This window comes from Aristolochia californica, unplaced genomic scaffold, assembly GCF_029961685.1.
Source record: "Aristolochia californica isolate CCGP_79_NKW_82.1479 unplaced genomic scaffold, dmAriCali1.0.hap1 SCAF_12, whole genome shotgun sequence".
Classification (NCBI taxonomy): Eukaryota; Viridiplantae; Streptophyta; class Magnoliopsida; order Piperales; family Aristolochiaceae; genus Aristolochia; species Aristolochia californica.
Genome location: NW_027181793.1, coordinates 1,402,032 through 1,428,731, shown reverse-complemented (window position 1 = coordinate 1,428,731; position 26,700 = coordinate 1,402,032). Strand labels below are relative to the sequence as shown.

General features: G+C 42.2%; 1 protein-coding gene across 2 annotated transcripts in view; it reads left to right on the top strand.

Moving 5' to 3' along the window:
• The first annotated feature begins 954 nt into the window (after positions 1–954).
• The window catches only part of LOC137945735 (uncharacterized), a 68,623-nt gene continuing 42,877 nt past the window's right edge, over positions 955–26,700 (top strand). The window contains exons 1-8 of one of the 2 annotated variants that reach the window (XM_068791730.1): positions 955–1,237; positions 1,532–1,665; positions 2,087–2,144; positions 2,256–2,471; positions 9,439–9,714; positions 14,509–14,643; positions 14,716–14,841; positions 14,957–15,001. In XM_068791730.1, coding sequence (XP_068647831.1) covers positions 1,040–1,237; positions 1,532–1,665; positions 2,087–2,144; positions 2,256–2,471; positions 9,439–9,714; positions 14,509–14,643; positions 14,716–14,841; positions 14,957–15,001 — 1,188 coding nt within the window. In that variant the 5' untranslated portion in view covers positions 955–1,039. Of the gene's footprint in view, positions 1,238–1,378; positions 1,453–1,531; positions 1,666–2,086; positions 2,145–2,255; positions 2,472–9,438; positions 9,715–14,508; positions 14,644–14,715; positions 14,842–14,956; positions 15,002–26,700 lie in introns of those variants that run through there. The other variant, XM_068791731.1, reaches the window with a different exon arrangement.

Below are 26,700 nucleotides of genomic sequence, written 5' to 3'. Positions count from 1 at the left end.
CTTCGTTATAAGCATTATTCAATCTATTTTTATCTAATTATTATTTTAAATTAACTCATGTAGAATATATTTTTTGTAGGTAAATATTATTTAGTGGATGCTGGATATGTAAATCTTCTAGAGTTTTTAGCTCTATATTGGGGGACTCATGACCATTTGCAATAATTTGGAGATAACCTTCCTATAAATTCAAGAGAATTATTCAACCGAAGGCACTCATCTTTAGAGGTTAACTATTGAGCATACTTCTAGGGGTTAAAAAGCTCGCTTCAAAATATAAACAGACATCTCTCTTTTTGCTCACAATATTCAAGTAAAAATTGTGATTGCTTACTATGTCTTGCATGATTACATACGTAAGGAGAATTACATGAATGTATTTAAAAATGAGGATGATGGTTAAGTGATGAGTTTAGTGGAGAAGATAATTTGGGGAATAACGCAAATGAAAATGAAGATAGTGATGATTTTTGTCAATTATGAAGGTCTTCAAAGAAATACTCAAAGGAAGTATGCAATACAATTCTCAAGAGCAACTTATTCTTGAGATTTATTAACATGTCAACTTTGGTAAAATTATTGATTATTGTATTTGAACGAATTTAATATTTAGGTTGTATTAGACTTGTATTTATTTTTGGTATTTTTATATAATAAAATTTTATTTTTTATATTTATATGTTTTGATAATTTTTAATATTATATTTAATTAATAACTTAAGAGAGAAAATATTAGATATTATAAAACTAAGGTATTTTGATAGAGTTGTAATAATTTTTTATTTTAACATATTTTATTAAATACAAAACTCTAATTTAAATTTTTATTCTTTATTAACTTAAAATTATAATCTATCCTAGTTTAAAATATTCTATTAATAAATTCACAAAAAATTATGCCTTCCTAATGCACCAAGTTCACTAAGCTCAACTTTCAGGGGCTTGTGGAGAGTCTGGATTCGGACTGGAATTTGAACTGCGGAACCGCAAATTCAAGTGTTCTGTACTTGCTCTACGAGTCCTAGCTACAGAATCTAACATGTCGGGGTCTTTGGAATGTCACTTTGAGGCCCTGAATGGAACAAACGACGGAAGTGAATCGAAGTTGAAAATGGAAAACCCTAGTTCGTCTTCTGATTCTTCAGATTCCGATGATGAAGAGGCCGCCGAAGATCTGGAGTTGGAAGCCGTAGAGAAAGAGCTCGCGGAGAGTCCTAATTACGACGCACACGTGAAGGTAACAGTAGTTCAGAGCAATAATGTTGAACGAATCTGTTTGGAGATGAGCTTGCCTGTGTTTCTCCTTTGCATGTATATATATATATTTTTTTTTTTTTCTAATTCGTTCAGCTTCGAATATCCTATCCTATTATCTCCTCCCATCCACGACCAGTTTACCGGGGCTTTTATTCTTGTTGAATTTGTCACTTCAGCTTCGTTTTTGCTTTGGAGGTACTCAGAACTGGTTGTTGGAAATATACTTGTATAAATTACCTTGTTTTAATGATCTTTTCATTTGTTTTTGATACAGTACATTAGATTACTGAGGAAACTGGGTAATATTGAGAAGCTAAGGACAGCAAGGGAAACTATGAATGCATTATTTCCTCTCAGTCCCACGATGTGGCAGGAATGGACAAAAGATGAAATTTCTTTAAGTGACGGGTAATATCTTTTTTTCAGTACGATTTTTGGAGTTGGGAGTTATGGGATAAGATTAGGTAATTTTGGGACCGTTTGGTCCATCACGTGATGCAAAATGATCGGAAAGTCAATTCTCATTGGAGCAATTTCGCATTAGAAAATTTTATTATTAGAAAGTAATTTTTTTTGACTGGTTACCTTGCATTTGTGCTGCTACTGGAAACAACTGGAAAACTAATTGTAGTGTCTGTGCCTACACCACGATCAAAGGGGAAAATTTAAAAATAACACTGTTAAATTATAATATCTTTATTACATTATACCCCTAAGCTATATTATCCCTAAAACATTAAACCCCTTGGCCCTAGCGACGAACCTAACCTGCCTTGAATATGCTAACATCTCCTTCTGGTTAACCACTTCTTTTTGCTATTCTTTATAGGTCCGAAGCCTTCAGTCAAATTGAGAAGCTTTATGACAGAGCAGTACAAGAATATTTGGTGGGTACTGGGCCACTTTAGACTGGAGAAGTTGCTATTTAATACTCTGCCTATCTATGTTCTCACACAACTAACTTGAATGTTTTATTTATTTATTTATTTCACTTGCAGTCTGTCACTCTTTGGTGCGATTATGTGAATTTTGTTGAAGAGCATGATCCGTCAGTTTCCAAATGTACACCTGCTGGTATCTCAAAGATGAGAGATTTGTTTGAGCGTGCTCTAACTGCAGCTGGGCTACATGTTGCTGAGGGGCATAAGATTTGGGAAACATATAGGGAATATGAACAAGCTCTCTTGCTTACCATTGAAGAAAGTGATGTGGCGGTAAGGAAGATTGATATTCGTGTAATATTGAAACTACGTCATTCTTGTAATATTGAAACTTGATGCTGTTAAAGTGTGGAATTGAAGACAATTGATAACTTCAGTGGAGTGTGTCATCTTGGGTCCTATATCCTACAATTTGTGGTTGTCTTAGAGGTTTCTGTCCTTTTGGAAGGACAACAGTAACTTTTTGGCAGGGCAGAATAAACACAAGACCTATTGATCTATGTTAACCCCTAGTCCCAGTCAGATAGCCTTTTCAGCCTCCTCATGTGCTATGACTAATTCTTTTTATTTTTATTTTTATTTTTTTGAGTGAAATGAAGATTTTATTAAAGGAGAGAGAAATACAAACCAGCCAAGGGAGCACTATAAGGAGAGGGAAATACAAACCAGCTAAGGGAGCACTCCCATTACAACAAGGGATTGGAGGGAGGCTCCATCTTTGGCAAGAAAGTGAGTTAGAGAATTAGCTGACCTCAGTACATGAGACCAATAACAATGTAAAACAGATACAATATCTGAGATTTGGTGAAGGACGGTCTAGTGTCTCCAAGGTGGGTCAGAGAAGGAGGAACACCAACTAATCACAACTTGAGAATCACCTTCAATGGTAAGAGGTCCGTAGAGGTGGTCTTTGAAAATGATGAGTCCCTGAAGGAGCGCGAAGTTGGAGGTGGCTCAGGCTAGGAGGCTCCCATCAAAGTTAAGTTTAAAGGTGCCCGGGCCAGGAGGCTCCCATTCAAGAATAGTGAGAGGATGGGAGGGGGCAGACATACTAGCCAGAGCTCCCAGTTGGTCTGAAGGGGATTTCCAGTCAAGTTGGCAAACTCTTTCATGGTGTGGAGCCAGACGGATACTTGGACAATGATGATGCTAGTCACTTGCTTGGTGCTGCTGATGTTGAAGTTGAATCTTCTACTATTTCTCTCCTTCCAAAGGGTCCATGGGACATGGGCGAGATAAGCTGAGAGCAGAATTTTTTCCAACTTTGGATGGAGGTGCCCAGGATGATTCTAGTGTCAAGAAGATTGCTAGGAAAGCAGAAGTGAAGACTGATTCAACTGAGAGTGCTAGTCGAAACCTTCCAGGTGAAATGGCAATGAAGGAGGAGGTGGGAGACCGTCCTCATCAACATTGCAGAATGGGCATAGGATGTAAGGAGCTGTGTTCCTTCTCTTCCAAAGGTTAGCAGCTGTTAGGATTTTATCAAGAATGGCGCACTAGAGGAGAAATTTTATTTTGAGGGACACAGGGAGACTCCAGGCAATGGCAGCTTCGTGGGGAGGAGGGTAGTCAGTCCAGCCATTAATAAGGTAATAGGTAGAGGTCACTGAGAATTGGCCACTTTCCTCATGCCGCTAAGTAATCTTATCCTTCACATGCTGACGAATTTGAATTTGCTGAAGATCCAAAGTGAGATCTGACATGAGTTGGGCCTTATCGTCTGTCAGGCCCTGGCAGAAGTTGAAGTTTGGACACGAAGGGGGGGGGGTGATGATGACCTAAACATGGCGCTGAGTGCTGATTGGTAGCAGGGACACATAGGCAGTGAATATTGGTCCTCGGTCTGGTTATGCCAAAGCTCCGCTGGAAGCCCCCAAACATTTAACCACCTCTGCATGAGGTTGCTGGGGGGATGGGGTCCACTCAATGATTTTGCAAATGCTAGTACATTGCCTGAGAGGAATATTGATTTCAGCAACTCTATTCTCTTTGGGTATGAAAGTGGAATAACACCAAAGAAGGAATAAGCCAAAGTACAGTCAAGCTTCAAATTTTCAGCGAACCAATTGACTATGGAGGGAATGCAATCAGAGCACTTGTTGACCATAACAATGTCAGAAAGAGAAAGTTGCTTCTTTCCTTCCTCCCAGAGGCGCGTGAGTAGAGTGATGGTGGTAGGCTTGGAGTCAGGGGTGGTGGAGGTTGGGTGGTTATGAGCTTGGGAGGTGACTGGAGGCGGAATGGTTGGTGGAAGTGGGGGGAAGGAGTTGATAGTTTCTGGGGGGTGTTGTGTCTGGGTAGTGGTTTGAGTGAGCTTATGGATCTTGTCTTTGAAACTCTTCCAACAAAACCCAGAACTGGTGGAGGTTGGGTGGTTATGAGCTTGGGAGGTGACTGGAGGCGGAATGGTTGGTGGAAGTGGGGGGAAGGAGTTGATAGTTTCTGGGGGGTGTTGTGTCTGGGTAGTGGTTTGAGTGAGCTTATGGATCTTGTCTTTGAAACTCTTCCAACAAAACCCAGAGCTGGTGGCCTCTGGGATGTAAATCTAGGTCATTATCATTCCCTCTCTGCACTAGGTAATCTTGCATTCATTCATTCCGTGGTACAGGAAGACCGAGAAATAGAATATAATGTTGCTTGTCCAAAGTTCTTTGGTTCTCATTCCAGATTGCCAATTAGAAGTAACCACATCAAATTGCTGGATAAAGCTAGTGGATGTAGCCCGAGGGATGGAATAAATGATCTCTTCATGCTAGACTGGACAGTCACACGAATCAGCTCATTTACTCGGGTAAAGGAGAGAGAAGTGCTTCCAAGCCGGAAGGTTCCTCAGACCAGAATTTCTTAGCTACGAACAGTGTGACTTTCCACGGACGGTTTTCTACCCCTGATCATCATGGTCCAAGAGAGACGGTAACAGTGGTGCTGCATGATGGACTGCGGAACTCCTTGTTGTAGGGATGCTGGTCACAGGCTCAGCTGTGACGGCCTCTTTTCCTTTCCTTTGATGAAAGATAACTTCAATGTCAGTTTCCTGCTCCTGTTGATGTTCACCTTCATGTCTTGATTCAATCTTCTAGGAGCCATCACTCTAATGTCTTCCCTGGTCTTGGTTCTCGTCAAACTACTGTTTCCGCCACCGTTCTCGCCATCTTCCTGACTCTCGCTCTCCTTCTTGCTCTCCTGATTCTCCCTTTCGCTCTCTCTCTCTCTCTCTCTCTCTCTCTCTCTCTCTCTCTTGCCACCTTAACTATGATCAATGCTTTAATAAAAATTATAGTAGATAAGAGTGTATCCAATGAAGCATCAAATGAAGGAGGTTAAACCTCAAGTTGAAGGATACATGGAGAAGAGCGTTACTCTGAGCTATACGCTAGTAGGTCAAACCTTTGGCTGAAGCATCAGCCATACAAATGGCTGCGACCATTATTTGGCAATCTATTCATCTTAAGTTAGGGGTAATTTGAAATGAGGTTAGTTGGATAAAGTTATTTTTATTTTTTCTTACTTATGAAAAAAGTAAGAAGAAAGAAGGTTGAAGAGAGAGAATGAGAGGGAGAGAAAGGGGAGGAGAGAAAGGGGAGGAGAGAAAAATTGAGAAAGAGACTGAGATGGGGGACCTGCACGTCTCCAACCTCTATTTATAACTTCGGGTTGAGAGGGTTGAGTACTGTGAAGTTGAGTCTAAGGCCCATCCCAAAATGACTAGCCATCTTAGGAAACCTCTTTCCCAACTAATAAACTTAGCATATTTGTTCTCACTAATCAATGAGAAACTATTCCTTAACACTCCCCCTCATGTGTAAGCCCTCTGGGCTCTTACATGTGGATAATTTGGATGGAGGCCCACATATGACTATTCCTTAACACTCCCCCTCACGTGGAGGCCCTCTTGGCTCTTACATGTGAATAATTTGGGTGGAGGCCCACATACGAGTACCTGCTTTGATACCATGTAAAGTTGGGTCCATGGCCTATCCCAAAATGAGTTAAAGAATAGTCCCACATGGATTAGTGGTACAAAGATCTTGAGTCTATTAGTTGGGAAAGAGGTTTCCTAAGTTGGCTAGTCATTTTGGGATGGGCCTTGGATCCAACTTCACATAGTATCAGAGCAGGTACTTATATGTGGGCTTACATCTAAACTATCCACTTGTAGAGACACAAAAGAGGGCCTACATCTAAACTATTCATTTGTAGAGCCACAAAAGAGGGTCTACACCTAAACTATCCCCTTGTGGAGCCACAAAAGAGACACTTAAACTATCCATTTGTAGAGCCACAAAAGAGGGCCTACACCTAAAATTATCCACTTATAGAGCCACAAAAGAGGGCTTACACTTGAATTATCCACCTATAGAGCCACAAAAGAGGGCCTACACGTGAGGGGGAGTGTTAAGGAAGAGGCCCACATGGCTTAGTGAGTACAAAGATCTAGAGTTTATTAGTTGAGAAAGAGGTTTTCTAAGTTGGCTAGTCATTTTGGGATAGGCCTTAGACCCAACTTCACAAGTACAATTTACATCATTCCTCCTACTTTTAAGTGAAGACCCTAATTCTCTATATCTCCTATTTTGCGTGTTCTCTCTACATGAAATTTGGTCCATAGACATAGTTTGACATGTAGAACAAGATTACATCTAGAAATATAACGACAAGGTAAAATGACCAAAATGCCCTAACTCTAGTTTTTCAACAACTTAGTTAGTGGTGGTTTTATTTTCTCTATTCTTTTGCTACTAACTTGAAGCGCCTTTTTGTGAAAGTGGGCTTGGGTTGACATGAAAGATGAGCTCTAAACCAATTGTTGCACTTGTCTTTGATGGATTAAAAACTGTCTCTTGGTGTACCGATATGTGTTGTTTTTGTGCGGTCCAATGAACAAAAGCAAGAAATAAGGAGGTTGACATTGGGAAAAAAAAAAGTGTAAAGTGCAGTTATTGAAGAGTGAAGGTGTGACTTGCGATTTTAGTGGGCAAAGTCAGGAACACATGAGTCAATGCCTATTTAGGCCCAATCTATTCCCCAAAAAGAATTGTTCTCTATCTTGGCTTTTTTATATGAAAGAAAGGAAAATTGAGGTGGATGTGACTCATAAAATGAATTCATGATGATGTGTTTTTTTTTAATGAAAAGTGTGAATTTATTAAGACAAGCTAAAGAAAAGAAGATGCATTCTGGGGGGGGAGACTCCCAACACATCAAGGATTTGGGGGATGTGCCCCGTCTAACTTGAGAATCCGCAAGGTAGTTGGCTGATCTAGGCACATGCACCCAACTACAATCAAGGGAAGAGGATTTTTTTTTTAATGTTATTTTATGAAAGGATGTAAAATTTTTATAAAAGAGGGAGAAAAATATACAAACCTAACTAAGCGGGCCTTCCTCCACAACAAGGTGTTGGAGGGAAATACCCTGTTTAGCTTGAGAATTTGCCAAGTGATTGGCAGACCTAGGGATGTGGGTCCAAGTAAAATTCAAATGAGACTACTGTGATATGTGTTGATTCCCATCTAAAGATGGTCTAGGCATATACTGTGATAGATGAAGGCAAAATTTAATAGGGTGGCTATTAGACTAACCATAATTTATCTTGGAAGTAGAAAGGGTATTTACAGAAGATGAAGGGTATGTGGATGAAGTATTGAGACTACTGTGTGGTGAACTATGAAAAGTTAAATAGGGTTGAGCATTGCGGATAGCATTCAGGAGTGTAGCTCAAACAAACCAGAACATTTTGAGAAATTTGAATATCTTCAAAGGATGCTAATACCAGTAAGGAAGGTTGTTGTTATTGGTCAATGAACTAACAAGAAATAGAAGAATTTTTCCAAAAAAAATAAAAATAAAAGAAGGTCGAAAGTGACATGGATGGCAGTAGTGATGAAAGACTTGAAAAATGGTAACTTAGACATGGACTTAGTTCAAGATGCTTTTTAGTGTCACATATGAGCAGAGATGACGAGAAAGTGAGAAAAATAGAAGAACAAAGAAAAAAGATGAGAAATAAGAAGACTTGCTGATTCCAGAGTTCTGCCTTTCTCGACTTTCAACCATTAATTTATAATGTTGCTTAAAGAGGATAATCCACCAATTCTAATCCTGGTGGAGACGATGTAATACCTGCAATCTACATCTATTTTTGTACCAAGGGGTCCTAATTCTCATATGACTTCTCATACTCAAACCCTCTCCCTCAAGTTAGAGCATATAGATTATTGCTTCCTAGCTTGCAACAAATTGAAGACAATGGAACCGATTTTAATGCCATCATAAAGCACGACTGCTTTTGTGATGCATTTGTTGGGTAAATTAATTTGTTTTTTCACCTTTTATTGCAAAAAAAAATTAATGCACTTCAATTTGTTTGTACATTCATAAAAGATTGAATATTTTCAATATGCATAGCTGCTTGTTTATCACAATACAGTTCCATTAGTTCCTCCATTAGTAGTAGCCTTTATGGGACTCTAGAATCTCTTCTAATACCATGTTGCATTTTTGGAGTCCTTTAGGAGCTGAGAATTGGGAGGATGAGAGAGATGTAGGAAAGTAGAGCAGCAAAGAAAAGAGAGTAGAAAGAAGAAGAATTGCAGGCTCGAGAGTTCTATTCTTCTTGACCCCAACATCATTAATTTATAAAGTTGTTTGCAGAGGAATTTTTTTTTTTTTAATCCTAGTGGGAGATGGTGGATACTTGCAATGCACATCTACTTTCATACAAAGGAGTCTTAGTATAACTTCTCATACTTGTACAATGAGAAACTAGAATGGAGGGAGATTCATGTGCTTGACCATTGTAGTTGGCGTAGTAGAAGAAGATAGAAAATGTCCTGTTTATTGGAAATTTGAAAGAAAAGGCACGTTACTTCTTTCTTCTTTGTTTTCATCATTGTTTAACACAGGCACTTTTAAGCACTTTGACTAGCGGAAGAGCTTTATTTTCTTATTTATTTGTGTGGGCATTAGCACTTTGATCATTACTTTTCAACAGTTATATGTTCTATCTTTTGTAAATTCTAATTTCATTCTAAAGAAATGTGCATTCTAATTTTGTTCTACTGAAAATTTTCATTTCATATGAAACATTAGTTAGATTGAGTCAGTTATGTTTTTAGTATTTCGTGAACTTTACTTTGGCTACTTTGTTTCTTGTGAGGAAGGTTTCATTGGATTAATTCTTTTGGAGTCACATATGTTTGTAATTGATTTTACTTGATTCTCTCCAACATGATTGCAGGAGAAAGTAAAACAGGTGCAGAGAATTCAAAGTTTATTCCATCGTCAGTTATCTGTTCCTCATTCTGGATTACGCTCGACATTGCTTGCCTACAAGATGTGGGAGACTGAACAAGGAAATAAGATGGAAATTGAGTCTGATGACATGAATGGAATCCCTCTGCATATTATCTCTGCGTATCAAAAGGCACTGCAAATGTATAATGCTCGTACTCGTTATGAAGACCGTCTTTCCGATCAGTCTATATCTGATACAGAGAGACTCCAACAGTTTATGGTATGGTTGATTGTTATAAAATTGATCACTATCTTACATTCTTCTGACAGAAATAGATCCTTTATAAAAGTCAGTTAAGAATTCTCATTTTCAGGTGTTATAGTTTGTCATTTCTTGTTAGGGAGGACCTAGTGAAACCTCTTTCATCACATACCTGTACATGCTTTAGGACATAAAAGCTGCTCTTTTTTTTTTTTTGTTTATAATTTTTTAAACAGTGATAAGAATTTCTTTAGGAAAATGAGAAGGTTAGATACTGTTAGTCTCCACACAGATGAGAGTAGTAAAAAACCAAAATAAAAGTTTGTGACTGCCATGAGGATTAAATAACTAGCTGTTCATGAGATATTTCTTTTATTGAGTGGTCTCAAAAAAAGGTGACAGAGCTAGGAATCTTGCTCAGTTAATGCTATGGGCTTGAAATATACTATGTTTCTTCTAGAGAGTCATTGAGCTCTATGGATGGAACTGGCACAACCTACGTTTTACCTTTATGGAGAAGAGGGGGGCTCTCACTGAGTGATCCCTCAGCAACGAACCTGATAGGATTTGTTAAATATTTCCCTCGGTACTTGCCATGACAATTTGTTTGTCAATTAATGTCTCTTTGACATTGTTGATCACATCTTTCATCATTGAGTACGTTTTTCCTTAATTTTGAACTTATATTTTATACATCTTACAAGAATGCTCCGAACTGCGGTATTTTGTTCATGAAGGTTGCGATTGAGACAGGGCATACCGTGGCTCACATAGATATTGTAGGTTGGGGATGGGGTCGAGAAATCAACCCTATCAGATGGTGGGCAAGGATGGGGTTCCAATATTTTTATGACTAATGAGGCAGGGTTGGGTTGCTACCTTTTATGTTCATGTCAAATATTTTTTATTTTTATTTTTTCCATCCAGACAGTTCTTTAAACATACCTCCAACTAGCAGCTATGTTCTCAAAAAAGCAATATAGTGAGCAGGAGATGAATTTTATATTTTTGGTTGTCACAGTGATTGGTGATTGGTTTATGCTTATGAGGAGTAGAGGTGTAATGGATAGTGTAAATTAGTGGGCAAAAAATGTAATTGAAGCAATGCAATGCATTTTAAAATTAATTCAGTGATCTTTAGTTTCTGAAGGAAAGTATTCATGGATGCTTCACGAGAACATCCTTATCCTACTGACCATATTAAAAATTTAAAAGTTGTTTTTTCAAGCTTTTTTTTTTTTTTTTTTTGAGAAGGATGAGATTTTATTAATGGCAAAAGCCAAGCAGATTACAACCTAGGCAAGTAGGAGCCTAAACAACGAGGGATTGGAGGGCAACCCCTTGCCTAGCAAAAAGCACAGAGTTGGCTGAATGAGGTGCCTGAAACCAAGTAATAGTCATACAAGAGGAAAGATCATGGATCTCATAAAAAGTCTGCCAATGCCTCCACAGAGGGTCCGAGGGAGTCAAGCAGCTTCTAATCACAAACTTTGAGTCACCCTCTACCCAAAGGCGATCACCAAGGCTGCTAGAGAAGATGAGGGGCCCCTGTTTGAGTGCCAAAAGCTCAACAGTCGTTGAGTCAGCACACCCAAAATGTTTGGAGGGGGCAAGGATAACTCCTTCATGGATCCATAAAATTCCACAAATACCCGCCAGACTAGGGCAACCTAAGGCACTTCCATCAAAGTTTAGTTTGATGCCGTTAGGAGAGGGGGGGGGGGGGGCACATCACTCGAAGCCTTCAGATTGCGAAATCATTGGTTTTGCGCTCAAGCCAAAGCCCCCATGAGCCAGAATAGCTGAGAGGAGGAGCTTGCCAATCCTAGGGAGGCAAGTCCCCTTGCCAAGAAAGTAGAGCTGAACAAGGTTGTTGGGTATACAGTGAGAGAGAGTGAGAGAGAGACCCACTTTGCCACGTAAATGGATCCAAATGCACCAAGTGAATGGGCAATGAAGGAAGAAATCTTCAAAACTTTTATTACAAATCACATTGAAGTTGCAAGAGATAATTTGAACAGCATTGCCTCTTCTTTGAGATTATCTCCAGAGGAAGAAGCGGACATGGGGGGGGGGGGGGGGGGGGGGGGGGGTGTTAGGGCTGGCTGTGGTGTGCTTGTTATCATATGTTGGAATGTATATCAGATAGGTTATGTTAATATTTGTTGTATAATTTATGTCATGTACATAGGTTAATTAGAAAGGGATTAGTTGGGCTGGGTTGCATTGTATTTAGCCCATGGGCTGTATTGTAATTGACCTAACCCTAAGTTTAAATAGTAAAGAAGAAGAGGGGAGCAGCACTCCCGTTTTTCCAGCCTCCTTGGTGTCTTCTTGCTCACGGTGAACACAGAGCTTGAAGCTCTTCTCCTTGGCTGTTCTGTCAGCCACTTGTGGTGGTGTTTCTGTCCACCGAACTCAGAGCTTGGAGCTCTTGCTCTTGGCTGTGCTGTCAGCCTCATTTGGTGGAGGTTCTGTCCACGTAAACTCAGAGCTGGGAGCTCTTGTCTTGGCTGTTCCGTCAGCCTTCAGTGGTGGACGTTGGGTGTTCTCTTCAGGCTTCACTCATCTAGAAATCTTTGTCAGTGCCAACTGATAGCAGCATCATGCACAAAGCCAAATTGCCATCCCTTAAGAATCACATAGGCGGGAGAGGCAGAAAACTTGCTACTTTCCTCAAAGGTCCAAATGAGCTTGTCTTCCGAGTTATCTTGCAGCCTAGCATTGTCAATAGAGGAAATGAGCCTGCAAGCCTCCTCAACCTCATCTTCCCTCACCCCCCTTTGGAATTGGAAGTCCCAATCAGCACCAGTATCATCTCCTCTTCCAGAATTGGCAACCGAAGCAGCTTGATTACAAGTTAAATTATAGAACCGGGGAAAGCGGTCTTGAGAGGGGTTCAATCAATCCACCAGTCTTCCCAAAACTTAGTATTCCGGCCACCCCCCACATGGTGACGGATGGTTTTGGCAGATAGAGGTTGCAAGAGGGTGAGAAATCTCCATAGTGGCGAAAGATTCCAATGGTTACCTCCTAGTCACCAACAGGACATCAAACACAGCTTAAATTCAAAGTCATATCTCCAGATGAGTCTAGGGAGGGTGTTGAAGTGCCAAAGCCATTTGAGAAGAAGAGCTTCGTTCATCTCCTTGATGCTGCAGACACCCAGTCCTCCCATAGACTATGGAGAGCAACATTCTTCCAATTGACAAGGTGATATTTGCAGCCTTCATCAGTCCCACGCCAAAGAAACCTCTTCACAATACAATTGTAGATGAATGTTGGGCAAGGAATAAAGGACATGAGGTATTGGGGGATCCTTGTAGTACATGAGTTTTCGGAGGGTAAGATAGGTGGCCTTTGAGAGGAGTTTTCCTTTGCATGTTGATAGATGCACTTCCATCTTCTCCTTAGCTGGACTCCAAAGCGTCCTATCAGGCCTCTTGTCAAAGTGAGGGAGGTCCAGATAAGTGGTTGGCAGAGAAGAGATGGAGCAGCCCATATAAACCTCATAAACCCGCAAATCATCCTCGGTTATGAGGAACCCAATGATGGTCTTAATGTAAGGATTTGTCTCAACTGGAGTGTTACGGCCCCGGATCTGACACATGGATTTGTAGGGAGGAAGAAGAGAAAGATGAAGATCAAGCCAAAGGGAAGCTTGAAAACCCTAGAACTCGTCAAGGAGAGCTCCAAGCCTGTTTAACCTAAAATCAACCTTAAATCAATGCTTGTCTTTTTCATTACTCTTACCCCTTAAATAGGGTTCACCCTTACAAGGTTTAAGATAAATTATTACAAAAATACCCCTATAAATGAAATATTCCAAAAATACCCCTGTGGCTTAAAACTGAAATAAAATAAAGTAAATTAAAAGAAAAACAATTAAAATAATAATGTTAATGTTATAGTCACCAACAGGACATCAAACACAACTTCAAAATTCAAAGTCATATCTCTAGATAAGTCTAGGGAGGGTGTTGAAGCGCCAAAGCCATTTGAGAAGAAGAGCTTCGTTCAACTCCTTGATGCTGCGGACACCCAGTCCTCCCATAGACTATGGAGAGCAACATTCTTCCGATTGACAAGGTGATATTTGCAGTCTTCATCAGTCCCACGCCAAAGAAACCTCTTCATAATACAATTGTAGATGGATGTTGGGCAGGGAATAAAGGACATGAGGTACTGGGGGATCCTTGCAGTACATGAGTTTTCGGAGGGTAAGATGGGTGGCCTTTGAGAGGAGTTTTCCTTTGCATGTCGATAGATGCACTTCCATCATCTCCATAGCTGGACTCCAAAGCGTCCTATCAGGCCTCTTGTCGAAGAGAGGGAGACCCAGATAAGTGGTTGGCAGAGAAGAGATGGAGCAGCCCATATAATCCTCATAAACCCGCAAATCATCCTCGGTTAGGAGGAACCCGATGATGGTCTTAATGTAAGGATTTGTCTCAACTGGAGGTGCAATAGTCTCCATGCTATAATCAGCAGGTTGTTTGATGGCAAAAAACTTCTCTCTTTTGTTTGCATTAATTTCTGATGATCTTGTACTTTTGTCAACAGCATTAGATTGTACATCATAACAAATTTGGTTTTTAATGCACACGTTTATGTCTGATTAGATGTGTACTGGCTTCCATGATATGACCAGCGGTCTGTTTAATAGCAAATTTTTTTTTTCTTGTTTAGAATTAACTTTTGATGGTCTATGAGTAGCTATTGAGACGTTAAGTCATAAATTATAACAAATTAAATTTAGGTGCTTTGATCTTGATGTTTTATTCGTATATGAAACTGAAATCATTGTTGCAGACATATATAAAATTTGAAGAATCATTTGGAGATCCAGTTCGAGTCCAAAATCTGTATGAGCGTGCTGTTTCAGAATACCCAATCTCAAGTGATCTGTGGCTTGGTTATACTCGTTATGTAGACAGAAATTTGAAGGTTATTACCTACATTTCCTTTTCTCTAAACACATTATGAAGTGGTTGAATTTTATTGAACTTTTTTGTCTAGGTTCCAAGTGTTGTGAGGAGCCTCTATTCCCGAGCCACGAAGAACTGTTCCTGGATTGGGGAAATCTGGTCTCGGTATTTGCTTGCATTGGAGCGTGCTAATGCTCTTGAGGAAGAGCTAGCTACTGTATGTTTTTTCTCTTAAGTGTACTATATGTGCAGATCTTTGGTTCTTGCAATTGCTTGCTACTGGAAGAAGAGAAAATGTTTGCCTTTTGACTGGAATCATTTTCTTATTTCAGGTGTTTGAGCAGTCCCTGCTTTGTGCATTTACAAGCACTGAGGAGGTAAATTTGTCCTTCTATGTGCTTTCCTTTAATGAAAATGCTGTAAATTTTTATTCTTCTTGTAAAGTTGGGTCCAAGGCCTATCCCAAAATGACTAGCTAACTTAAAAAACCTCTTTCTCAATTAAAAAACTCAAGATCTTTGTACTCACTAATCCTTGTGGGACTATTCCTTTACAAGTGGGTAATTTTAGGTGTAGGCCCTCTTTCGTGGCTCTACAAATGGACAATTTAGGTGCAGACCTTCTTTTGTGGCTCAATAAGTGGATAGTTTAGGTGTAGGCCCACATTTGAGTACCTGCTCTACCCATCTCAAAATGACTAGCCAACTTAGGAAGCCTCTTTCTCAACTAAGAAACTCAAGATCTTTGTACTCACTAATCCATGTAGGACTATTCCTTAACAGTTCTAAAAAAAAAATTATTATATTATTGTTTGCCTTTCAGGTGATTTGAATTTCCGTCCATGTGAAGTCTTTTTTTCCTCTTCCTTTCAGATGAACAGTCATTGTTTGTGATTGATTTTAGTAGTAGTAGGTTTGGCAATGAGAAGTTTGGACTATGTAGTGGCATACAAGTTTGAATGTGAGGCAGATGATCACCTTGAATGGTTAGTTTCTTGAAAAGAAAAAGAAATGCTAATGATATCATATGTTTTACACCATAAAGTATCAGAACATACACAGCTATGCTTTCTCAATCCAACAAGAAAGTGAAGGCAAAAAAATGTGTAGACTGGAGCATCCATTCTGTCCATATTTGTGCCACTTCTAGAGAATATGAGCAGAACAGGGTGTGATAAATGTGAAAAGGGTTAATTTGTTGATGAGTCCAGTTTTGTGGAAGTAAATAAGGAACCTTTTAAAAACAACAATTGAGCTTTGTAATACCAGGATCCATTGGAAACCATGCTTTTGGGTTCAATGGGGTGATTTCCTTCCCACATATGCAGGCCTCCTTGGAGCTTTTGACTCCCCGTTTGTCGAGCTCCAGGCTTTAGGACAGCCTTATCATTTTTCAAAGACAATTTATAGGGCTTTCTTCGTGTATGGGTGATTCTAGATGTGTTATCAATTGGTGCTCCGAGCGAAATGAGCCTCCTTGGCGTCATTAATCATGTGTTCTAGAGATTCTTGAGTTTGTCGGCTCTTTTGTTTGAAATTGGAGTCATATTCCTAAGCAGCAAATTGTTTGGTTGACTTTCTTGCTAAAGAGGGGGTCTCCCTTCAATCCCTCGTTGTTGGGATCCCCCTCTTTTTTTTTTTTTTTTATGAAATGTGATTTTATTAAGAGAGCAAAAAGGAGCTAACTCCTGACAACAAGAGATGGCAAGGAGGCTCCTTGCTTGGCTAAAGCATTACCCACAAAATTCGTTGATCTCAGAATGAGAGACCAGAAACAATAAAAAAGATTAACAATATCCAGAATTTCAAAAAAGGCATCCCAATTGCGCCACGGAGGTGAAAAGGCATTCTCGCACCAACCGATCACCACCTTAGAGTCTCCCTCAATCAGGATCGGTCCGGAGCTATGATCGCAAAAAACACTAAGTCTATTAAGAAGACTTTGAAGCTCAGCCGTTGTGAAGGTTGCAATACCGGGAGGCCCGAAGAAAGAGACGATTTGGTTCCCAAAAGAATCACGAATCACGCCACCGAAACCGCTAAGCCAGGATTACCAAGAGAAGATCTGTCAAAATTCAATTTAAGGACTCCAGTAGGAGGCGGGGTCCATTCGCAGATGACAGGGGGCTTCGAAGAGATGTGGAGCTGGGCTAGACTTCTCCAATTATTTCTAATGGATGATCCCGAGAAAGTGGAGAAGGTCTTTCTAGAGTGAAGCCAAGTAGCAATATTGCCTGAGATGGTTTCAATGATTCTATCTTGAGTACTGAATTTGGCATTGAATCTTCTTTGATTGTGCTCCAGCCAGAGACCCCAGGGGATGAATGCGGATAAAGTAGAGATCATCAATTTTCCAAGACCGGGGATAGGAGTCCTAGCAAGCATTCGGCAGGTGGCAGCCAAGTGCTCAGGGAAGCAGAATTGGAGCCCAATTTTTCTAAGAATTGACATCCAAATTCCCCAAGAGAAAGTGCACAAAATAAGCAGGTGGCTAATAGAGTCTTCATTTGCATGCTAGAAAGGGCAAATGGGGTCAACCCCGAGTTGGCCACAAATTCTGAGGTTGTCAGCAGAGAGAATCTTGTTGCGGCATGCACTCCACATGAAGAATTTTATTTTTGGGGGGGCTCTAAGTCGCCATGTGAATTCTACTGCATGCTTGGGACCACGAGTGATCCCTCCTCGAATAGCAAGATAAGCGGAGGAGACTGAGAAAGAGCCACTTTTATCTGGCCACCAAATTAATTTATCTGATTTTTTAGCTTGAATTCTGGTTGGCTGCAAAGTTTCCAATAGGTGACTGGCTTCAAGGCCTTCTAACAATGAGGGATCCCCTTCTTTGTAGTTTTGTCTTTGCCTTTTGGCTTAATACAATTTTTGCATGTATCCAGACAAGGCGGCAGCCCTCGCCCTCCTAGCCCCATCTCTGGTGTCATTGGCATCTTGGAATGGCTCCCTTCGACTCCATCTAGTCAATTTGACCAATAGGCTTCCATCATTGGCCTACAGGTGGAGCTCTGGCAATCCGCGGTCTTCTTAGGCATTATTGCCGACTTTGGGTGAATCATTGCATTGAACTCTGCCACTGAGCACTGGCACTGGTTGGATGAGGCCCACCTCCTCATCAACCCCCTTTGCCCTTGTGAAGGCCAGCACTTTAGGTGCATTGTTGTTGATAATGCCTGTTTCTGGGTCCGAATCACTTTCAACACTATGGTGGATTTCTTACTTTGAGGCGGATCGTCATTCTGATGAGCCAACTTGTGACTCGCAGCTCCAGACTGCCAACTCACCAAGGCCAGCACTTTTACCTGTCTACTAAGCGCCATGTGTTTAGCCCTCCTCACCTCACCTACCACATACCCCATATTCTAATCCGTTCCAGAAATCACGACCCTCACCATGCAACCCTGGCACGACCAGCGATGTGCCTCCGCAGGCCCCCCGACAAACCTATTCCTCTGCCAGCCATGCTCACCTCTTTTCTCCTTGTTCATGTGCACCAAAAGGCACCCATCCTCCTCGCCTTCCCCCCGAGAACGACCTTTCATATCTCCACCAGCTTCCTGACAGTCCCTAGCTACTTCCAACTGACAACCCCCCTCCCTTACTCTGGAAATAACCAAGCCAGTACCCCCCAACCGTGGAATTGGCTTGTCATGGTGCCGTGCATCTATATGGAGCCTCCTTTCCTCTACCAAGTCCATCATTGCTGTGTTTCAAGAGACTAAGGCTGCCTCTCTCCCCCTCAATTTTGTGCGACATATATGGCCCCTGAAGGAAACCCGTTTGGCTTACTGTAGAAACCATTGGCTCGGTGGGAGGAATCCTCCTTATTGGGGACCCCGACACTATTGAGGTCCTTGATATCTATCAGGGCAGTTACTCTCTTGGCGTCAAGCTTCGGGATAAGTGTTCGGGTAGCATTTGGTGCCTTGTGGGGGTCTATGGTCCCACTCGACACAATGAGAGACACCTCTTTTGGGATGACCTCCTTTTAGTCTGTCAGCGATGGCCTATCCCTCTTTTGCTCGCTGGTGATTTTAATGTGATTTGGTTTTGCCATGAGAAGTCTCCGCCTACTGGAAGGATTACTACCTCCATGAGACTCTTTGCGGATTTCATTGGCTATTGGAACCTAGATGAAATTACCTTATCTGGGAAGGCATTCACTTGGTCCAATGGTCAACATCCCCCCGTCGTGTCAAAGCTTGACAAATTCCTCGTTAAGGAGGATTGGCTTCGACTCTATGACAATGCAACTGGCAAAGTTCGGAGCCGATTTTGATAGATACTCACTTCGGCAATTGGGCCCCCCCGCCCTTCAGGTTTAACAATGCTTGGCTCAAGGATGCCTCTTTTGATTCTTCTTTCCAATCCTTTTGGAAGAAAATTGTCGCTGTCGGCCCTAGAGGATGCTCCCTCCTGGTTAAGCTCAAGCTTCTCAAGCTCCTCTTGCTTGGATGGTCTTTGGAGCGTCAAACTTCCCACACTGCTGAGAAAGCCTCCATTTTATCCTAGATGACTGCCCTTCACTCTGACGAGGAGTCCATATGTCTTTCCCCTTTTTAAACGGCTCAGTGCTATGTTCTTCAAGACTAGTTGCAAGTTTTTGCTCATAGCGATCTCGTACACCGGAAGCAATGCTCTCGTTTCAAGTGGCTCCCTAGGTTTATCCTCAAGTTGGATTTCGAAAAAGGCATTTGACAGGGTTAATTGGCACCTATTTTTTTGAGAAGAGTTGTAAATGTATTCAAAAAAGAAAAATACAAACCTAAAGACTAAAAAGACATTTCCTCTACAACAAGATGTTGGAGGGTAACGCCTTTTTTAGCTTGAACATCGGCTAAATGATTAGCGGATCTTGGAACATGTTTCCAAGTACATAATAAAACAGAAGTTAAATTAAAAATTTCATCATAAATCTTCCAATGACGCCAAGGAGGTTTTGATGGCTTGGAACACCAGTTTATAATAACTTGAGAATCCCTTTCAATCAAGAGAGCACCGTCCTTTTTTTGTTTGAAGAGCTTCAGCCCGTTGAGCAAGCCATGTAATTCCGCACAAGTAGAGTTTGATACTCCAATTGGACCCGCATAAGTGAAGAGAAGATTTGCTTGATCATCGTGAATTACTCCACCAAATCCAGCTGGGCCCGGACAACCGAAAGCACTTCCATCAAAATTTAATTTAAAGTGTCCAAGAGGAGGTCTAGTCCATTCTATCATAATAGGAACCTTCGAACTAAGAGACATTTTCGCAACATTACTCCAATTTTCCCTCATATTTGTTGCTCTTAGATCACAGAATTCTTTGCGAAGGAGAACCCAAGAGCTAACTTGACCGACTATCTGATCACAAAGAATATTTCGAGGAATAGCTTTCTGATTGAATTTGGGATTGTTTCTTTCTTTCCATAAATTCCACACAATGTGTCCAACACAACAAGATATTAAGATTTTCCCTAACTTCGGAAGACGAGAGCTAACCAAAGTTAAAATAGTGTTTAGTAAATCTTGCGAAGGGCAATATAATAAACCAATCTTGTCCATTAATTCGGTCCAAATCTTATGAGCATATTCGCAATGTAGAAGCGTGTGATCTGCTGTTTCAGGAGATGTGTTGCAAAATGGGCATTCTGGATTGGAAATATTAATGCCTCGTCTTTGCAAAGCGTCAGAAGTTAAGATTTTCTTACGACATACCGTCCAGATGAAAAATTTGATGCGAGGAGGAATCGGGAGCGACCATGCAAAAGCAGCAGGATGTTCTGCGTGAAGAGGAGGGTATGAAATCATATGATGGTACGTTGAGGTTGTAGAGAACATACCTTGTTTGTTGGGCGTCCAGATGAGTATATCGGCTGAATTTTTTAAGGCCACACCAGAAAGTAAATTGATCAGGCCAGTTGCTTCAACAGCTTCAGAGTCATTTAATGCCCGCCTGAGATGAAAATTCCAACCACCCGAAGACTGTCAATGGTTAGAAATCATTGAAGGTAGGTAAGAGTTTGGCAATTTTCTTCCAAACAGGGGATAACTTGTAAAATCTTCCCCCATCCGTCCACCAACCATTCTCTTTTCCGGATTTAATTGCAACCATTCGGCGCCACAGTAGATTAGGTTGCATGTTGAACTTCCAAAACCACTTTAATAGCAGAGACTTGTTGGTGGTAGCAACATCGCGAATCCCGAGGCCCCCCCATTACAATTGGTTTACAAATATCAACCCATTTTACAAGATTAAACTTTTTTTCCCCATTTGGCCCATCCCATAAAAATCTTCTTTTCAAAAATTCAATTCTATCCCGAATAGAAGCTGGACAATGGTACAAAGATAAGAAATAGGAAGGAATTCCATGAAGGTATGATTTAATTAGAACCAGTTTACCAGCTTTGGATAAAAATTTTCCTTTCCAAGAAGCCAGACGCTTCTCAAGCCTCTCAACAACCGGAAACCAAGAATTTTTCGAAGGCAGGAGAGGAGTCAAAGGTAAGCCCAGATATGTACTCGGAACTGATGCTACCTTACAACCCAGATAGTTCGCCATTGAGTTGAGAGTAGATGCATTAATATTAAATCCAAAGATTGTGGTTTTCTCCCAGCTTATCTTTTGGCCAGACGTCATTTCAAAGATGTTCAAGATTGCTTTCATGCGTTTTATTTGTCTCATGGACCCTTCTCCAAAAAAAATAGAAACATCTGCAAACTGAAGAATGGGAACGTCTTGGATTGGATCAGAAAAAATAGGACTGAGCCAACCCGAACGTTTAGCAAACCGGATCATAGAGGTAAGGTATTCTCCAATGAGAGTAAAAATAAATGGAGAAAGGGGGTCTCCTTGTCTGATCCCCCTAGAGGCTTTGAAATATCCTCGGGGTTTCCCATTTACCAAAACAGAATATGAAGGAGAGGAAATACAGCTCCTCATCCAAAATTTCCATCTCGTACCAAAACCCATACGGTCAAAAAGATAATCCACCAGTTTCCAATCAACCCGGTCAAAGGCTTTCTCAAAATCAATTTTCAGAACAAACCTAGGAAGGGAAATTTTTTTGAACGAATCAAGAAGTTCATGAGCAGTTAGAGAAGAGTCCAAGATGTTTCTGTCTCGGATAAAAGCACTTTGACAAGGATTAATTACCTTGTAAAGGACAGCTTTTAGCCGATTAGCCAACAGACGACCAATAATTTTATATGAACTGGAAGTGAGACTGATAGGCCGAAAATCTTTAGGCTCCTCCGAATTTGTTTTTTTAGGAATAAGCGCAATAAAAGATGCGCCGATTCCAGAGTGAGTAATTCCCACTTGGTGAAAATTGTGAACGAAGGCACATACATCATTTTTTAACAGATCCCAAAAACAGTGATAAAACTCACCATTAAAGCCATCTGGTCCGGGGGCTTTATCTTTAGGAAGGCCCAGCACAGCCCGTTCAATTTCTTCTGAAGAGAATGGTTTTTCAAGATCAGCAGCGTCTTCAGTTGAGATGCGCTCGAAATCGAGCTGATGGATTTTTGGTCTTCTGAAACAGACTTCTGGATATAGCTCTGAGAAATACTTCACCAAAAGGTTAGAAATGGAGGCACTATCCGTTACCACTTGGTCTCCGTTACAGAGAGCAGTGATACGGTTAGTCCTCCTCCTGGCCGAGGCGATGGAATGAAAAAACTTTGTGTTTCCATCACCCTCAGCCATCCAACGAAATCTTGAACGTTGTTTCCAACGGACAGAATCAGAATGAAGAAACGTACGGTATTCAGCATTTAAATTATTTCTAATCAAAAAATCAGTAGGAGAGATTAACCTTTGTTCCTCCAGTAGATCCAGCTCAGAAATGTGGCGGCGAATCGAATCTTTCTGGGTAGTAGCAGAAACTCGGTGATTTTTATCTCACATTCTGATCTTTGTCTTGAGGGCTTTCAGTTTCCGAGGGAGGGCCCAGCCCGGGTTTGGATGATTTTCTAGTTCGAGCCACCATGATTTCAAAGAAGGGATGAAAGCCGTGGTTAATAACCAGGCATTCTCAAACCGAAAGGGAGATCTTTCCCATGCAACAGGCCAAGAATTGAGTTGGATAGGCCAATGGTCAGATCCTATTTTGTTTAGGACTTGGCCAGAGGTGTTGGGAAAAAGGAGGTTCCATTCTATATTGGAAAAAAATTTGTCCAATTTAGACAAAATGGGGGTTCTGACAATTTGTCCAGGTGAATTTTTTCCCCGAAAGAGGAACCTCGGAAAGAGCAACACTATTGATAAAGTCAGAAAAAGCTCTCATGCTTGATGAGGTTCGGGAGGCAGGAGGACTTTTGTCAGAGCAAAATAATGTCGTATTGAAGTCTCCTCCAATGAGCCAAGGGAGGTCCCACAATTGGACAAGCTGAAAGATTTCCTCCCAGAAAGATGCTCGGTCACGGTAACGAGTAGGCCCATATATGCCAGCTAGAGCCCAAGAAGTACCGAGGTTGTGATCCCGGAGCTGGATACTGATTGAGTATCGGCCCAGAAGGACAGAAATAGCATCAAAAGCAGTTGGATCCCAGATGACAATAATGCCCCCAGAATGGCCAATTGCACCCACATGCGCCCACGCTGGGTTGGAGTCATACCATATATTACACACAATTGAATAATCAAAAGACTGTATCTTCGTTTCAAGAAGTATAGCAATTTTTGGTTTAACATCAAAAAGCGCTGCTCTGACGAGGGCACGCTTGGCCAGCGAGCCGAGACCTCTTACATTCCATGATAGAACGATAATGGGGAACGGTGGGAGTTGATATTTCGCTCCACGGCGCCATCTTCAGTGTATCCCGCACAAAAGATGTTGGCAAGCTCCGTCATTTCTGAAAATTCTTCTCGAGGAAAGTCTTGTTCCTGTTCCAGCAGGAACAGGAGGAGCTCATCGCGCGGATTGGGAGTGAAGGCCTTGCTAGGGTAGATTCAGAGGTTATAGTTGGGGGGAGGTCGGACCAAATTGGAGGGATTCCAGAGGGGAAAGCAGGGGGGAGATCGTACCAATCATGGGGAAATTCCATTGGAAGGACATGAGGGGGATTTGGAGGGGGGGGGGGGGGGGGGTGGGTAGTGTCTTTGATTTTATCTTTGTCAGTGTTTTTTTCGGAAGGTGTGGGGTTACCGAATTTGGCTTTAGTTTTCCCTGCTTCTTTTTTCCTGGAGTAGGTATACCGAAAAGGGGTGTTGGCAATTTGTTTTCCAGTATTGGTGTGGAAGGGAGGGGTGAAGGTTTTGGGGTTTGGGTTTTCCATGGTGTCCGAGTGGGGGAAGATAATACGAAGGGGGGTGGGGCAGAGGATAGTGGGAGAGTGAATATATAAGGGGGGAGGGGAGTGAAAGGGGGGTTCGAAATCCCAAGTGGATTCATTAGAAGAGGGATGGCCTTAGCGGGGCTCGAGGGGTGGCCGTATAAGGGGAGATTTGAGTCAAAGAGGGAGGGTTTGATGGGACGGCGAGAGGAGCGGGGGTCTGGGATGGATGGGATGGGTGATGTGGAAGGTTTGAGGTCGGGGGGGTCGCAGAGGGAGATCCTCGATAAGGAGCCGAGAATGTGGGTGAAAGTGGGGGGGAAAGGGGATTTATCGAGTTAGAGAAGTTGTGGGACGGTAATGCCAGATGTGGGGTGCGGCTTCGGGAAAAGGAAGATTTAGGCGGCGGAGGGGAGGGGAGGGATTTAAAAGTGAAAGGACGGGAGGGTGGCGTGATTTGGACTGAGGGGTTGACGTACGGCAGGCTTCGGGAAAAGGAAGATTTGGGCGGCGGAGGGGAGGGGAGGGATTTAAAAGTGGAAAGATGGGAGGGTGGCGTGATGTGGACTGAGGGGTTGACGTATGGCAGGCGAGTGGTACTGCTTCGGGAAACGAGGAGCGGCGGAGGTGAAAAGGTTGATGTAGAAAGGAAAGGACGGGGCGACGGCGTGATGTAGACTGAAGGGTTTTGGAAATTGACATAAGGCAGGCGAGTGGTGATGGTTTGGGGATCTAGGAGCGGCAGAGCGAAAGGCGCAGATGTAGAGAGAAAAGTACGAGGCGACGGCGTGATGTCGACTGAAGGGTGTTGGAGGTTGATGTATGGCAGGTGAAAGGCTGCTTCGGGAATCGAGGTGCGGCGGTGAGGAAAGGGTTGATGTAGAAAGGAAATGACGGGGCGACGACGTGATGTGGACTGAGGGGTTTTGGAAGTTGATGAGGTCGACGACTGTGGATTTGATGGTTGAAAAGGTGTTTTTTTTATGTGTAAGATTATGGTGCGGGGCTCGAGGTTGCCAGATCGGAGGGGCATTGGAAATGTCAATGATTTGAGAGGTAGGTATGTGGGGGAAAGTGTTTCTCTTTTTGGTTTTTGTTTCGAGGTGAGGTAGAGTTTGACAGTGATGGATGTGAGCAAGGGGAATTAATAATCCCCTTGTCAGGATGTGTCTGCACATCGGGTTGAGGGATCCTGTCAGATTTTGGATTTGGGGAGTGGTGTATTGCAGGTGTTTTGGAATTGGGGATTGGCACTGTGGCCAAGGGCGATTTCAGAGAGGGGATTTTGTCTGCGGAGGCACTTATGTGGATGGGATCTTTTTCGACGGAGGCAGTGAAAGGGTTACTGTGAACTGGTGTTGATCGGACTGTTTCGGGATATGGGGATTGATTTTGTGTGGTTGGATTTTTTTTTTTGTTTTTTCGGAACCCATGTCCGATTGAACTCCGAGTGCTGCTTCCGAGTCAGCAATTGGCGGATCGGTTGAGTCTAGGTTGTGTTTCGTGAGGTTTCTTCCGAGTTGGCTGTAGGGAGGGTTTTCAGATCTCCGAATTCCATGGAGACCCAGATCATGGTTTTTCCGCAGGAGATATGAAAAAACTGTAAACCACTTACCCGTGATTTTGGCCGGATGAAAATTTTTTCTTTGTGAAGCTGCGTTGTCTGGCTTTCGGCCCAAATAATCTCTCCAAATTCTTTTGTGAGGCATTCCAGAGTATGCCGGCATCGGATTTCCACCGGAAGACCTTTGACGATCACCCATTGCCCCGAGATGGGGGTTGTGAGTTCTGGGCTCCAATTGGTCATGTGGAGGATCGTTGAAATAGTCTTTGCCTTCAGTGAATGTAGTCTCTTGCGGTCCTCCTCCGAATGGCACTTGATGATCCAGCTCCTCTCATGAGCTTTGATGATGGCTGTGAACGTGATATTTCGTTTTTGCAGCCATTCTTGGAGTTGTCTTCTAGTGAAAAAATTTTCCGGGTCTTCCAAAAGGACTGCCAGGGACATTTTGCGCTTGCCCTCAGTTTCAATGTGGGCTGGCAGGGATATAGAGAATTGGTTTTTCTGGGGTGAGAATTGGGGGAGTGGTGTTGGTGGTGGTATTGGATAATTGGTTTCGCAGACCTGAGTCTGCTCTGGTGGAGGATCCGGTGGGAGCAACAGAGTTGTCTGGTGTGAAGCGCTGGGTTGTGAGTGGAGTTTTGGTGGGGTGGCTAGCTGCTGAAGAATTTGATCAAAGCGTTTCCAACCCATTCCAGAAGTGGAGGGCTGTGGGAGAAAAATCATACCCATTATCATTTGGCCACGTCTTTGGTGGATGACGCAATGAAGAAGTCCTCCATGATACTGGCTGTGTACTTGGAATTCCAGATCGCCGGTGAGGAGTGATCTGTTGTATTTTCTTCCCGTGTTTCCTACTTGGACTTTCCTGAAAATGTCTAGGAAAAAACTGACTGCGGAGATCGGGAGGGAGATGTATGATTTTTTTTCCCCTCTTGTGCATGAATCTGGATGGCCTCCCACTCTTCTCCTTTCTCTTTCGAAAAGTCAGCTTTGCTTTTCCATTCCGGAATTCGCATCTGGTCGGATCCTCCACAAGGATCCTTCGGCGTGAGGATTTCGAGATTACAGTTTGCCATCTCTCGTCTGAACTGTCTTCAGAGTCAATAACTTCCTTTTCCCTCTTTTCTTCTTCTTTCGGTTGTCTATCTTTTCGTTGCTGCTGCTGCTGCCGATGCTGCTTCCCCAGACTGGTTCGATCTTCGCCTCTTCCTTGGTGCTGTCCTACTAGAGGTGCTGGATCAGAGGG